Raw genomic sequence first — 15,350 nt, 5'->3', positions numbered from 1 at the left:
TGCACTTGAGCTGTGCCCGGGGGTCGGAGAGGAGGCCGAAGGGCGAATGGGAATCCTGCCAGAGAAGCAGCAGGCGCTGAGGTCCCGAGGCCCACGGGAAAGAACCTTCTGGTGAAAGGAACCACGGTGCCAGCAGGACACTGAACCCAAGTGGCTGCGTGTGTGTCTGTCCCCGTCGTGCTGTGGGCGCCGCAGGGGACAGACGGCCAGGTGCCCTCCCCACGCCAGCCCGGGCACAGGTGCCGGTGCAGAGCCGGGGTGTGGGGTGCATTTCCAGGGGAGTCAGGGGGCAGCGGGCAGAGGGAGGGAGGGGGGAAGAGCAGTGCGGGTCAGGCAAGCAGGGGCACGGGCGGGTCATGCGCCCACAGTCCCCACGGGAGAGGGACAGCACCATCCGTGGGACCCTACCTCCGGGAGCCCTGGCACCAGGAAGGCGGCCGCGTACTCAGCCAGCGCCACGTCGTCCACCATGCCACGCACCGCCTCGGAGAGCAGGGCGTCGGCCGCCCCGCGTCCGCGCAGCTCCTGCAGCAGGTGCGCCAGCAGCTGGTTCCGGTCCCGGCACTTCTGCACCAGGGAAGCCAGCTTGGCCTGTGGGAGCGGGGGCACAGCCGGGTGGGTCCCTGGAAGCAGGGCTCCCATGGGGGCCGGGCGTCGGGTCCCCGCTCCGCACCCCTCTCCCTGCAACCCCCCCTACCCCCAGAAGCCAGAGACAGCGTTGACACAAGCTGCCCCCTGCTGCACCCCCAGGGGCCCCCCGCTGCCCCCGGCTGCTCTCCAGATGGGTCAAGGGCATGGGCTTCGGCTCTGCCACCGATCAGCTACGTGACCAGGCTTCTCTCCGACCTCGCCTTGCTCGTGTGTGCCACGGGTGTTGCCAAGGGCACCAGGACAAAAGGGGGCCGTGTGGGCGGGGCCCTGCCACCGGCCACACCCTTGGAAGACACCAGCCATTACTGCCACCAGCACCAGTGACCTTAGACCCGTCCCTGCACCCTCCATCCCCTTCACGGTGACCCCACTTCTCACTCCTCCTGTTCCAGCCACTCCGGTCCCTCCCCTCCCCGGCCCCCCGAGTCCCCCGCCACGGCTCTGCGGCTCCTGCACGTCCCAAGCCCAGACAAGCCCGTCAGTCGGCTCAGAGGCCGGCCTGGGCCGCCTCCCCGGCGTCCAGGGCCTGGCGTTCTTCTGTGCCCCAGCTTCCGGCTTCCTTCCATCCCTGCCGTTAATCTTTTTTTAAGGTTTTATTTATTTATTTTCAGAGAGGGGAAGGGAGGGAGAAAGAGAAGAAGAGAAACATAAGTGTGTGGTTGCCTCTTGTGCTCCCCCACTAGGGGCCTGGCCCTCAACCCAGCCATGTGCTCTGACTGGGAATTGAACCCGAGACCCTTTGGTTCACAGGCCGGGACTCAATCCACTGAGCCATACCAGCCAGGGCTCCCTGCTGTTAATTCTGTATTTGTGGGTCTGTCTCCCACACAGCCTGGCAGCTCCTCAAGGTCAAGGCCGTGTCATCACTGGGCACCGCGTGGCCCTTAGGATGGATGACAAGAGTGAGTGACCCCCCCACATGAAATGTCTGCACATGTGTGTGTGTGGGGGGGGAGGTGACAGATTTGTCCTCTCAAGGGCGGCCCTCCCAGTGTGCCCTCCTGCTCCATCGGAGGAGGAGGTGATGACCCCTGCCCATCCCAGAGGTTCAGGGCCATCTTCACACCAGGGTCCAGGTAGTGGAGTCTGGGCACCCAGGAATGACAGGCAGGCAGGACAGGGGGACAGTGACATGGAGGCGAGGCCCCAGACTGTGCCCACTGGGTCACACCGCACCCGAGAACGTCAGGGCCTCATCGCCCAGCCGCCCCGGCTGACAACCACCATGTGCCCCTTCCCCAGAGGAAGAGGCCACCGCCAATGGCGGCAAGACCGCGGAGGGACAGTGTGGCTGAGGGGAGGGTCCAGGCTGTGACACCGGACAGAGCTGGGTCCGAAGCTCAGCGCCGCGGCTGACGGTGCGACGGTGTACAAGTCACCGCATCTCTGTGCACCTCAGTTTCCCCCCCGTAAAGTGCCCTCGTGTCCCCCCCCCCCCGACGTGTTGTTGGGGACTCAGAATGCAGCAGGGGCGGGGTGCCTGGCACCCCCCACAGGTGTTCCACGGAGGGTGCCTGTCGTCGTCAACACGAACCTGCACGAAACCGCCCTGCCAGGCCAGCGCCACGGTTCCCATCGGCCCCTGGGTCCCAGCTGACGCTGGGGGAGAGGAAGCGGCAGCCCAAGGGGAGGCGGCGCCTGGGCCCCAGGCCGCCAGGGCCCCTCCGGTCCAGTCCCCCCTCCTCTGTGCCGGGCCGGGCGTCAAGGACACTGTGATGCAGGCGCCCGGGGCGGGGGGGGGGGGGGCGCGTTATTTGGATCTCACGCGAGCACTTCACAGCGCACCAGGGGTCACAGGCCTCGATGCAGCACATGGAACGCAGCCAGGGCCCAGAACCAGAGAGGGCAGCGCTGGGGGACCTCACGTTCCACCGGAGAGTTTCGCGGTTTCCCTGCACTTTCCCGGGGATGACACCGGGGCTCAGGGAGGGTCAGCAGGAGCTGCGGGAGCAGCCCCGCCGGAAGGACCGTCTGGCGGGAAGGACTGTCATCCCGCTCCACAGACACGGGCCTGAAGCTCGGGCACACGCGGGTTCCGGGCAGGAACAGGAATGTGTGCAGGGCGTGGGGCTCACATTTCCGGTGGGACAGCTGGGGAGAGCGAGGCCCAGACAGGCGGGACTCGGGGGTGAGGGGAGTCCAGAGGTGGAGCCCAGGCCTGGGACCCTCTCTCCCCCCTCCCCCCCACATTCCGGGGAACAGAGAGAAAGGGCAGGACGCCCGGAGGGAACCACCCAAATCCCAGCACCGGTTTTGAGATGGAACGGGCCACCGCCATCACACCGCACCTCAGAACAGAAAAGAACAGACGAGGGGAGTCCTGCGGGCCAGGAACACTATTTCCAGGAATCTTGTAAAGAAATGTATATAGACTGTGGGGAAACCTTTCTAATAAAAAGTGTGCACCTCCCTGGCTGGTGTAGCTCAGTGGATTGAGTGCACGCTGTGAACCAAAGTATCGCAGGTTCGATTCCCAGTCAGGGCACATGCCTGGGTTGCAGGCCATGACCCCCAGCAACTGCACATTGATGTTTCTCTCTCTCTCTCTCTTTCTCCCTCCCTTCCCTCTCTAAAAAATATATAAATAAATTTTTTAAAAAAGTGTGCGCCATGCTGTTTACATACAATAAAACGAGAGGAAGAGTGGGAGGAGAGAAGGAAGGAGGGATGGACAGACGGACGTGAGCATACCAAGGGGGTGGTGGCGGTATGGGAGCCGCAGTGTCTCCTGGTTCACCCTGTGGCGGGAACGGCCCCTTCAAGGTCGGCGAGGGCAGGACAGCCCTCCTGGGGGGCGTGCTCCGGTGGGAAGAATGGGGCCCAGGCATGCACAGGTGGGGGGCGGCCCAGCCACATGCACCATGAATGGGCTGCAAACTCTAGGCTCCCGGGGGGCTTGGGGTGACCCTTGTCTCTTTCACGCTCCTGTCCAGCACTTTCGTAGAACAGAAGACGGGTCACCTCTACAGCGGGCAGAATACTAAACGTTTTTTCGAAGGAGACATTTTACACGGATTTCATAAATGCATTACCTTCAAGGGGGTCACCGCCAGATTTGCCTCATGTTGCTTTTGCTGAAGGTCCTCCACCTGGAAGGGAAGGGTTTGGACGAGGCTGTGTCGTGGTTCACGCGGCACGGCGCCTCCCCGGCCGAGGGGGGCGCACAGGCGTCGGCTCTTGTCCCCTCTTTTCCCGCAGGAGGTCTCAGCGGGGAGCAGGGGCCTTTCCCGTCACCCGCTGAGCAGGACCAGGGGGACGGGCGCTCTGGGTGCCGGAGCATGGGCCCCTCCTCTCCTGCGGGAAGGACGCCCGCCCACGTCCCCACACAGAGGTGCCAGAGTCCCCCGGCTCCCTGTTACCCCCGCGGGTTCCCAGGCCAGATACCCCGGCTCCTTACACCAGCCCAGCCACTCACTACAACTGGGACCTTGTGGGAGTCACTCCCCCCTGTCTCTGCCTTGTCATCTGGAACCAGTGGGTGACGATCGTGCCCGCCCAGTGGTGGCCAGTGTAGGAAGGACTCCATGAACGATTCCGGGAAAGGGCTCAGGCCAAGGCCTGGCACACGTCCCCACCCAAAGCTGTGAACCCCGACTACAGGCTGGGGCAGAGGCACCGGGCATGGGAGTGACACCCAGCGCCCAGCTGAGCGCCGCCAGCCGGCCCCCGCTGACGTCTGGTGGAGCGGACCGGCCCAGCCGAGTCCTGCCTGGGCGCCTGACCCACAGCGTCACAGGAGGTAACAACATGGGTGTCCTACGAGCCCCCTCACTCACTCCCCCCTGGGGCGGGTGCAAGAATGCCACACAAGCCCTGGCTGGCGTAGCTCAGTGGATTGAGCGTGGGCTGTGAACCAAAGCATCGCAGGTTCGATTCCCAGTCAGGGCACATGCCTGGGTTGCAGGCCACGGCCCCCAGCAACCGCACATTGATGTTTCTCTCTCTTTCTGTCTCCCTCCCTTCCCTCTCTAAAAATAAATAAATAAAATCTTAAAAAAAAAAAAAGAATGCCACACGAACAAAAGTCCTTCTCCTCCCAGGCTCTTCTGACCTCTGACCCCCACACCCATGATCGGAATGCACACGCATGTGCATGTACACATAAGAAAACACACTGTGCAGAATATTTCACCGCCTGTCTTTGTCACCTGACTTAACACCATGGTGGTGTTATCTCCTTATCAGCACAAATCGGTCACGGCCTTTCAAAGTCTCGCATATTGTTTCGCCATGAAGCTGAAACATAGTTTATGTAACTAATTCTTTTGTTTTTTAAAAATGTTTTTAAAGATTTTTATTTATTTATTTTTAGAGAGGGAAGGGAGGGAGAAAGAGAGAGAAAGAGAAACATCAATGTGCGGTTGCTGGGGGCCGTGGCCTGCAACCCAGGTGGGAATTGAACCTGCGACGCTTTGGTTCGTAGCCCGCACTCAATCCACTGAGCTACGCCAGCCAGGTTATGTAATTAATTCTTATTTAGGAAAGCGTACATTGTTTCCGCTTCTTTGCTTTACCAGCGAGGCTGCAGGGACCACGCCCGCCTGTCTGTGCTGGCACGGCCCTCGGAACACGTCCAGGCGCCGCGCCTGGCCCAGCAGACCGTCTGCGCCGGGAGGCGCGCAGGGATACGCGCCGGCTCGGACCGCACCTTCTCTCCGCTTCCGGTCAGGGCGCCGCAGGGACCCGAGCCGCGAGCTGTGTACCGGGCCGTTTCCGGTGAGGGAGTGAGTGAGAGCCAGGGAAAGGGCAGCGCAATGAGAGGGGCAGTGTTTGCGGATCGGACGAGTAGCGGGGACCCTGCCTGCAGAACACGTAACAGACCCTCACAGCCCCACAAACAGCCGCTCGAGCCGCGACGAAACGCACCCAGGGTCCGAACAGACGTTTCTCCGGAGAAGACCCACGCACGGCCAACAAGCACGCTGTTAACACTGAGACAGTCACAGACTCGCGTGCAGCTGCGAGAAGCCGTACAGAGGCCCGCCCCCCAACACTGTGCTGGCCCCCCATCGGGAACATTCTGGAAAACTGCAGCCTGTGACAACTACGTCATGTCCATTGTATCAGTATGGATACAGCCCACCGGTTTTATGTGGGTCTCTCCAGTGTAACGTGTTCTTGCCTGTGGGGGGTCTATGTGTGTGTGTGTGTGTGTGTGTGTGTGCTGGGCCCTGTGCAATTTTGTCACCCGTGGGGGCTCAGGTCCCCACCACCACAGATGAGACACTGCACGGTTCCGAAGCCACAAGGGTCCCCTTCTGCCCTTTCAAAACCACAGCCGCCTCACTTCTAGAGAGAAGGGGCTTCCGGTTACGGAGCACTGGAAAAACTGCTGGACTTTCTTTAAAAAAAACATGCACGCATTATTCTTTCCAGGTTTCGCAGGCGAGCTGCATGGGTTTTTCCCCTCTACGCTGCTCTGTACTTCAGAAATCTCACAACCACTGACCGGCTGCGGGGAGTGCCTGGCCAGCTCTCGCCCGATTCTTTCCTCTGTTCTCCAGTCTCCCCGGCCGGCGGGGACCGGCCCTTTACCGAAACGGGAGCCCCGCCCCGCCCAGCCTACCTGGGCCTGCAGCTGGTCCCGGAGGCGGAGGGCCTCGTCGCGAGCCGCCTGCAGCTCCCGGCCCGCGGACGCCTGGTCCCGGAGCTGGCACTGCAGCGTCAGCACCTGGTGGCGGAGCCGCCGGACGCGCAGCCCGGGGTCCTCTTCCTCCTCCTCCGAGGGCGTGGCCTCCGGGTCCTGGAGCAAACCACACCTGAGTGAGATACTCTGAGCCGTTCTCCTTAGCAAACGAATTTTTTTTTTTTTCTGCTTCCATTTTTCTCAGTTAAAAACTTCTGGAGAAAACAAAGTAACAGACATCACTGTGCATCCCAGGAGCCCGTGTAGTAATCGTGATCACCCGCATATTTCCTTCCACGTCCCCCCCCCGTGCATTCCCACAGGTGCTCACAGGAGGGGGGGGGCTTCTTGAGCGGGGTGTGGAGGGGATGGCCTTCCTGACCCAGGCGTGAGCAGGCAGGAGGGGCCCGAGCTCCTGCACGTGGAGAGCTGAGAGGAGGCCGAGGGACAGTGGGAGGCCAGAGCCAGCCGACCAGGCAGCTGGTGGGCACCCTCCTTGTCAGCAAGGACTGCGACGGAGCGTGTGGTTTCTTTAATTAATAGAGACCCGCAGAGCGCGGGCCCGCAGTCCCAGGCTGGGCCCGGCCGGGAGCAGATGGGCACTTGGAACGGCCCCATGAGGCCCAGCTCCAGGCTCGTGAAACAACGCGGCCTTTCCAGGGAGTTGGCGCCTCTCTTCGCCGCCTCTGCCCTCTGCAGGGACACAGACAGGGCTCTGTCCCCGTGGTCCCGAGGGCGCCCACGGCACGTTCTAAGGAGCATGGAAGTGTGATGGTGGGGCTGGCCCCGCCTGCCACGTGGGACCACACAGCGGCCACCGGGAACAGCCCCAGGACTCACGGACTCCCTGACAGAGGTTAGCACATGTGCTCCGGTCACATGTGTGGCCCCGGGGGGAGTCCTGCCGGGGGGCAGAGGGGGCAGAGACCGAGGCAGAGACAGACCCTCAGCACATGGGTGGGGGGAGGGCTGGAGGCGGCGGGGGTCTGGGGGAGGCACTGAACCCAGGCCCCTCGAGCACCCGGGAGGGGTGGCGAATGTGCACCCACCCTTCTCTGAGCCGGGGAAGGAGCCCAAGGACTAGTAGCAATTGGCAGTTTCTGAGATGTAAATGCTCCCATGCAGCCAGCGGCCAGCTACCGAGATGGTGTCACAACGCGGAGCTGGGAGGAGCCGCACGGAGCCGCCTGTGCCCCGACCCATCCTGGGCACTGGGAGGAGACGCCCCAGAACGAGACCCAGAGGATGGGCTGGGTGGAGGGAGGGCAGGTCAAAGACACAGGCGTGTGGGAGGTGGGGGCACAGGACGGGGCGGGGGGGTGGGTGGTGCAAGTGGCAACAGCTGAAGTTCCCCTGGGGCCAGGCCACAGGTCACCAGGAGGAACCTGGGTTTCGTGCCGGGTGCCACAGGGGGACACGGCAGAGGGTGAAGCCCGGTAAAGTCAAGGGCAGTTCGGGGCTAAGGGGAGAGACCTCGTAATCCCCCTCCGCCTCCCGCCTCTCGCCTCTGCCTCCTGTCTGTCAACGGCTCCCATGGAGTCCAACCCCGGTTCTGGTCTGGGACCCTCTCCCCCTTTAGCCCCATATCCTGCTGCTCTGTGTCACCTCCGGGCGACAACCTGAGAAGTCCCCTGGGCTGTCCCCCCTGCCCTCCGCCTGCCCCCTGCCTGCCCCCTCTCCCCTCGGCGGACGGCGGCATTTTGACAGCGACGCTGAACCGTGGTACCCTCCGACGCGAAGCCCCCCAGCAGCATGCTGGGACAGATGCTCGTTGATGACCACACCCGGGCCTGTATGACATTTCCAGCCCCATCTCGCACCTCGCCCGACCCCTGCCCACCGGGACCCAGCCACCCCACCACCGTCCGTGCCTCCAATGCCCAGGCCCGTGCCCGCCTCAGGGCCCGGCCACTCGCTCCCCCTCTGCCTGGAACGCTCTCCACCCGCTGCCCTTTCCCCACCTGGAACCCTCAGCTCGGCAGTCACCCCTCCGAGTCCCAGGTCCCACCGGGTCTGCCGAGCTCGGGGTGGACAGCTATAAAATCTGGGGAGAGCACGTAAAAGCAATTCTCCAGCCCTGGCCTGGTGGCTCGGGTGGTTGGGGCATCGTCCCATCCACCAAAACGCTGTGGGTTCGATTCCCTGTTGGGGTGCGTAAGGGAGGCAACTGATCGATATTTCTCCCATTAACGCTCTTCTCTCTCCCCCGCCCCGTTCCTCTCTCAAAAAAAAAAAAATCAATAAAATACACTCCCAGGTGACAATTTTTTAAAAACGCAACCTTTGTAGGCGCTGAATGCCGAACAACGCAGGGCTGCCATCCCTGAGGAAAAGGACGCACAGGACGGCCCCACGCTCTCCTTGCACTTCTCTCAGGGACACTCCCCAAACCAGGGCTCGGCCTGAGCTCCACCTGGCAGCCCTGCTCAGGAGCAGAAGCAGACCAGAGTTCAGGGGTGCTGTGAGAGCCGCTGTTTGGGGGGCAAATCAACAGGGAGGAGAAACCCGGACACCATCCTGAAATGCCCCTTGGGCCCTCAGCTGAACCCCACGCTGGGTGGCTGGGTGGCTGGGTGGCTGGACGCAGGAGTCTGAGGCCTCATGGAGAACAGCAGCTAGGGGTCAGGTCCTGGAGGGGTGTCCAGGGTCACACATTGCTGCAAAGATGGCAGAGCCAATGTGGGGAGTCCTTGGGGATGTTCTGGGAGCTGACACCCCTGGGGCAGGACCTCGCCCCTGGGGCAGGACCACACTTCAGGGGCAGGACCACACTTCAGGGGCGAACTCCAGCTCGGGGACAAGGGACAAAACCGAGACACGCCTGTGCAGGAATAAGGGTCTGCTGGCCACTCCAACCCACCAGAGCAAACGCTACCTAAAATTCTTTAGAGGAAGATGATAATCAGGAATCTCTGCATCGTCCTTCAAAATGTCCAGCATAAAATTTTTTTTAAAAATTACTAGACATGTTAAGAGGCAGGAAAATGGGACGTAACCAAGAAATAAAAGAGTCCGTAGAAACAGACCCACAGGCAATCCCAATACTGCGGTCAGTGGGCAGGCCCTTCAGAGTAACTGTGATCATGCACATGTTTTATTGCAGAAAACACAAACTGAATAGACAAGAAGACGAAGTATTTCAACAAAGATTCAGAATCTCTTCAAAAGGATAAAATAGATATTCGACAACTGCGAAATGCAATACATGAAACCAAGAACTTGTTGGGTGGATTTATCGGAAGAGAGGACACAGAACCAGCAAGCTGAAAGACAGGGGGAGAGAAAGTTCAAACCAGTGCAGAGAGAGAGAGAGAGAACAGTTACAATCTATGTGTGATACTGTGGGGGAAAAGGCCTGGATTTTTAGAAGCAAGAAAAGAAGAACAAAACAAAGTATTTAAAGAAATAGCAGCCAAGGATTTTCCAGATCTGACAAAAGCCACGGATCTACCATTTAAAGGAGCTCAGGGGAAAGCCCACGGGCAGAACCGCCCCGAGCGCATCACGGCCGAGGTGCCAGAGCCCAAAGACGAGCAGGAAGGCCCCCGGGCAGTCGGAGACGAAACAGCACGTTTCTCTCGGGGAGACAAACCAGCCAGCAAAACCCAGCGACAAATGCAGCCAGCTCTGCCAGAGCACACCGGGGCGGGCGCTTTCCAATGCCGAGGCGGGGGAGACGCCAGCCTACCTGAACTCCTAAATCTAAAGGAAAAATAAAAAACTTTCGGGAGGTGAAAACTGGTTTCCTGAGAAGAAAGACGAGAGAGTTTTTCGGCAGCACCCCCTCCCCAGGAGCAACGTGAAGTTCTCCCAGGGGAAGGGAGGAGCCACCGGAGCTCCTCTGGCGGAGCTGGGGGTGGCGGGGGGGGGGGGGGGGGGGGGGGGGGGGGCAGGATGGACTGACGGCCCGGGGCGGGCAGAGCTGCAGGCGCGCACAGACACTGCGGGGGGGCTGTTCCAAACGGCAACAGTAACGACGCCTCACACGCTCAGCCTCAGCCTGCAGGCGTGCATAGGAGTGAAACGCACGACACAATGAGTAATGAAGAGAAGAAAGAGTCAGGGAAGTTAAACTATTAAAGGATGATTGCATTGCTTGTAACGTGGTAAGAATACGAATTTAAGGGAGATTTTAATCATTAATAGACACATTTTGGAATCTTTAGAATAACCATTTAAATAACGACACTAAACAATATACTAAAAGAAGCGGATAAAAGGAAAGGAACGGCAGGAACTACTTCATCTGTAACCAAAGCAAAGCGGACGAGGGGAACTAGGAGGAAACAGAAGCGGCCAGACCAACAGAACAACCGCTCCGGGGGGAGGCGTAACCCCAACGGGCATCTCTCGAGTTTGCTGTTCCTAAGAAACGCCCTTTATTTTATTGTATTTTTAAAAAGATTTTATTTATTTATTTTTAGAGAGGGCAGGGAGGGAGAAAGAGAGAGAGAGAGAAACATGAAGGTGCGGTTGCTGGGGGCCATGGCCTGCAACCCAGGCATGTGCCCTGACTGGGAATCGAACCTGCGATGCTTTGGTTCACAGCCCGCGCTCAATCCACTGAGCTATGCCAGCCAGGGCAAGAAATGCCCTTTAAATAAAAAGATGCAGAGCCGTTGCTAGCAAACGATGAATGGTATAACAACCATGTACACCATGGTTTTCCATCACATACCATGAAAACACCGAAACATAAATATTATTATACATATAATGATAACAAGTAGAAAATGATATGATGAAATCGTGAAAAGAAACCGGTGTGGCCGCCTTACCATCAGACAAAGCAGGTTTTAGGGCGAGAGGTGGTGAGAGCTATTTATTCCATCACGATGAAGGAGTCACTCCAGCAGAAACACACGATACCCCTAGGTCTGAGCGTATCTCATCAGTGATTTCCAAGTACACGCATCGAAGCTCACGCAACTGAGAGAGGAGACCCACACGCGCACCATCGGAGCCGGAGACTTCAGAGGGCGTCTGGGTAAGGGGCGACGGACGCCCTGTCGGTGCAGATGCCGCAGGTGAGACCGGCTGAGGAGCCAGCGCCGCCTCGCGCACACGCACCTGCCGCAGACCGTCGCTCTTACCGGCGTGTGGCATGTGTACCGAACAGACCGCAAGCTGGTCAGTAAAACAACTCTCAGCAAATGTTAAAAGGTCAAGATCAGGTAAGGGTATGCTCTCTGGCAACAGTGAAATAACACTAGAAATCAGTAACAGAATTACAGCTTAAAAAGGCGCTGGGAAATCCAGCAACATGCTTGCTTCCAAATAGCCCGTGCGTGGGCCAAGGGGAAACACCGCGGTGGGAACGAGACGCTGCTTCCCACTGAGCAGACACAGAAACGAGGGGCCACACGTCAGGACGGGCGGACACGGTGCTCGGAGGGGAAGGCATCGGCCACTGAGGAAGACTCCCAAAGCCAGGGACCGGCACTCTCCATGCAAGAAGCAAGGGAAAGAACCACCAGTTAAAAACCAGAAGGAAGTGGGAGAAAGTAAGTAATGAAGGTATGAGAAGAAACCAATGCAATGAAACAGATACACAATAAAGACAACCCACAAACGGAAAGAAATGACTGATACAATTGCTGAGAGAGGAGGAGGAGGAGGAGGAAGGAGGCAGGGAGGGAGGGAGGGATGAGGCGGGAAAGGGGGTTGAGAGAGAGAGAGGGAGAGAGGGAGAGAGAGAGAGAGAGACAGGACACTGATGGGAAGGACTGCAAAGGGCCAGCCCTCACTAACTGCCCCACAGGCACCGGTGGCCGCCCTAGGAGCCCCGAGAGCTCTCCGTCCCCGGGGCCAGGTGAAAGGCCGGCACGGCCCACAGGTGAGGCAGACGGCCCCCTCGTCTGTGTCTCGGCTCAGAGTCACGGCACAGTAAGTGCAGAGCTGGGTCCGGGCCCTGTCGGAAGGAGCTCCGAGGCCCACGGCTCTCTCCCCGGCACCGGCCAAGCCCCAGCGTGCAGCATGACGACTTGGGCTGCCGGACAGACCCCCGGCTCTGAGCACACACAAGCCCTGGTCTTACCGGGTGAACGCCCCCCCCACGTCCCACCAGCCTCTGGGACGCACGGCCTGAGGGGCGGGGCAGGCTTGCGTCACCGGCGAGAATGACACCAGGCTGCCCGGGGGCACGCCCCAGCAACACCCCTCCCAGCTGCGTGTCACTTGGCTTCCCTGCGCCCGTGTTTTTCCCGCCGGACAAACGGGACGGTGACTGTGCCCCCTCAGGGGCTGCTGGACGGTCACTCGAGGAAGGGCTTGCTCAGCAGCCCGGGAGGTTCCCGAGAGACGAGGACGTGGCTAAGCAGAGTCAACCTACCTGGGGGCCCTGGCACAGGGACCTCCGAGCCGGCCCTCGGTCCAAAGGCTGCTGCAGCCTCTCCTCCTCTTTCTCCGGGTACGCCGAGTGCGCTGCCGCTCCACCGAGGTCTCCCGGTGTGCCGGCGTCTGTCCCAGTCGGCAACGGGACAGCAGACTCAGCTTGGCATCCGGCCTTCTCTGTGCCCGGGGTGGGCCCCGTCCACCCTGCAGCCGGACCCTGTGCCTCTTCCAGGGGCGACCCGAGGACTCCGGGTGCCGGGGGCTCTGGAAGCTGAGTCACCTGCACGGCCCTTTCCACAACACTCGCCTTGTCTGCCACCACCTTGCCTTTGCCCTGAGCCGCCTGCAAACGCCTGCCATCCTCACTCATGCTCACGCGCACGGCGACCTCCCTCTCCAGGACCCGGATCCGGTGCAGAAGGCGGGCGTTCTCCCCCCTCAGGGCCCGGACCACGTCCTCGATGCCCACCACCACGTCCCGGATCAGCCCTTGGTAGCTGACGCCGAGCTCCGAGATGAGCGCCTTGAGCTCCCGGTTCTCCCGCGTGACGGCCCGCACCACGCCCTTGCACTTCCGGGCGCTCTCCGCCGTGGCTCTGCGCAGCTGGCCCAGGCACCCCCTCAGCGTGCCGTTCTCCTCCTCCAGCTCCGAGATCTTGCCGTAGCTCTTCCCGTTGCAGTCCTCCAGGTCAGCGATGACCTGGAGGTACTGGTCCAGCTCCCTCCGCAGGCGGCCGACGTCCCCCAGCAGCGCCCCGTTCTCCTGCGCAAGCGTGCAGGCCCTGGTCGCGCTCCTCTCCCCCTCCCTCTGGAGGGCGCGCATCCTCTGGTGGCATCTCTCCCGGTCTCTCCGCAGCCTGAGGTTGTCCTGTAGAACTTGGCTCCTCTCCTCCTCCAGCCCGGACACGAGCCGACGGAGGCTTCTCCTGGCCCTCTCCAGGGCCGCCGAGGGCTCCCCGAGGCTCAGGCCCAGCTCGGGGGGCTCCCCTGGCCCCAGGAGCAGCTCCCCTGAGTCAAGCCCCAGCTCTGGAAGGACCTGGCCGGCTCCCAGGGCCTCCCCCGGCTTCGCATCTCCGTGCCTCTCCTTGGCATCGCCTTCCCTCGCAGGACGAGTCTCCAAGCCCTGGCTGGCCAGCGCCTGCCAAGGGTCCGCCAGCTCCCAGCGCCCATCCCCTCCTGCCAGCATGGAAGGTGCCCCCCCGCGACCCCCAGTCCCGAGCTTCAGGACACACAGCTGCTGGAAGCAAGCCTCCATCTCTTCTGCCAACGCGTCCAGCGTGGGCACCGAGCTGCCGTGTCCTTGGCCCGGAGCCCTTGGGGGACGGGTGGGCTCGCCCCCCTCGGGAGACAGGGCGCACGTGGGAAACGGTGGCAGGCCTCCCTCTGCCACGAGGCAGAGCACCTCCTGGGCCTCCTGTTCCTCAGAGCCGGGCTCCTCCGGGAGCTCTGGGCAGCCTGGGCTGGACCCTGCCGGACACAGCACCTTCTCCGCCTGCCCTTGCCCCCTGTCCTCCGGGCTCTCCCCAAGCAGAAACAGAGCGTCTCCAGCCCACACGCGGCTTTCCTCCTGGCCCCAAACGCTCCCGAGGCCCCTGGCCTCCTCCTCAAGTAACCAAGCGCCGATAGGTGACGGTCCTTTGGCGCCAGGAGCTCTGACAGAGCTGGCTGGGGGCGCTCCTTCCTCCTCCGAGAGGGGAAGCCCCCCCAGGAGGCCCCAGACTCGCTCCTCCGCCGCCTGCCTCCCAGTTGGGGGTTCGGGACCCTCCGTGGACACGGAGCTCCCACCCCGAGGAAGAGGCAGGTGGGGCTCCCGCCTGGGCCATGTGCAGGAGGCAGCGGCCTGGGGTGCTGCAGCCCTGGGTGGGCTCCATAGGCCTTCCGGTCCCCCAGCGCCACCCTCCACGCTCGGCTGCTCGTGGCCTTCCTGATGCCGCTGGCACCTGTCGCCAAGGTCTTCGTCCTTCCTGCCCCAAGTCCTCCGGGACCCCCGTTCCTCGGGCCTCCACTCGGGGGCTCCTCCTCCCTCCTTCCAAAGGCTGTTGAGGTCCCTGGGCCCCGCCCGAGGACATCGGTGGTATGACGTCGGCGGGGACCCCTCGGAGAGCGGGGCGTCATGGCTCCGAGTCTGGTGGTGCTGCCAGCAGCGCTGTCCCGTGGCTGTGGGAGCCGGCAAGGGCCCGGCGTCCAGCACCTGCTGGATCCAGAGCTGTCCCGGGGCCGCCCCCTGGAGCAGCAGGGCAGCCAGGTCCCCGGCGGGCCCCCAGGGAGGGGTCGTGGGCATCTGCAGCATGAGGCAGGGCTCCCGGGCTGGGGTGGTCGCTGGCCTCTGCTCCGGGATCCAGGCCAGCTCCATGGGCAGCAGGGGGCCGGCCGGGCATGGCCCCCCAGGGTGGCAGCCGCCGATGAGCAGAAGTGTCTGTTCGTGCCAACGGGGCTCAGCGGGAGGGGGCTGGGGACGGGAAGAGAGGACAAGGTGTGAAACGGCCCCTTCCGCCACTTACCGCCTCCCCACCTCTCCGCCCCCACCCCTGACGGTCCCAGGGTTTCCTCACCTAGCCACACAGGCTGCCCTCGTGCGCCACCCCTGCCGCCGCCCCGGGGCCCGTGCACCTGCTCTCCCGCCGCCCAGGTATCCTTCCCCGCCGCCCCCCACCCCAGCCCCGCACGGCTCTGCCCCTCACTGTGCTCAGACTCCACTCAGACGTCACTTCCTCGGAACAGCCCCCCGGACCCCTCCGCC

The 15,350-nt window shown here is 61.9% G+C and overlaps 1 protein-coding gene across 1 annotated transcript in view; it reads right to left on the bottom strand.

Annotated features, from left to right (window-relative positions):
• The window catches only part of C1H4orf50 (chromosome 1 C4orf50 homolog), a 40,646-nt gene that overhangs the window by 8,253 nt on the left and 17,043 nt on the right, over window positions 1-15,350 (bottom strand). Inside the window, exons 6-9 of the mRNA XM_036015426.1 lie at window positions 12,609-15,059; window positions 6,218-6,394; window positions 3,684-3,740; window positions 409-591 (exon numbers count right to left, since the gene is read on the bottom strand). Of these exons, the coding sequence (XP_035871319.1) occupies window positions 409-591; window positions 3,684-3,740; window positions 6,218-6,394; window positions 12,609-15,059 (2,868 nt within the window). The remainder of the gene's footprint in view (window positions 1-408; window positions 592-3,683; window positions 3,741-6,217; window positions 6,395-12,608; window positions 15,060-15,350) is intronic.

The sequence above is a fragment of the Phyllostomus discolor genome, chromosome 1, assembly GCF_004126475.2.
Source record: "Phyllostomus discolor isolate MPI-MPIP mPhyDis1 chromosome 1, mPhyDis1.pri.v3, whole genome shotgun sequence".
Lineage (NCBI taxonomy): Eukaryota > Metazoa > Chordata > Mammalia > Chiroptera > Phyllostomidae > Phyllostomus > Phyllostomus discolor.
The sequence above is the reverse complement of the archived record's forward strand: the minus strand, read 5'-3'. Positions and strand labels throughout refer to the sequence as shown.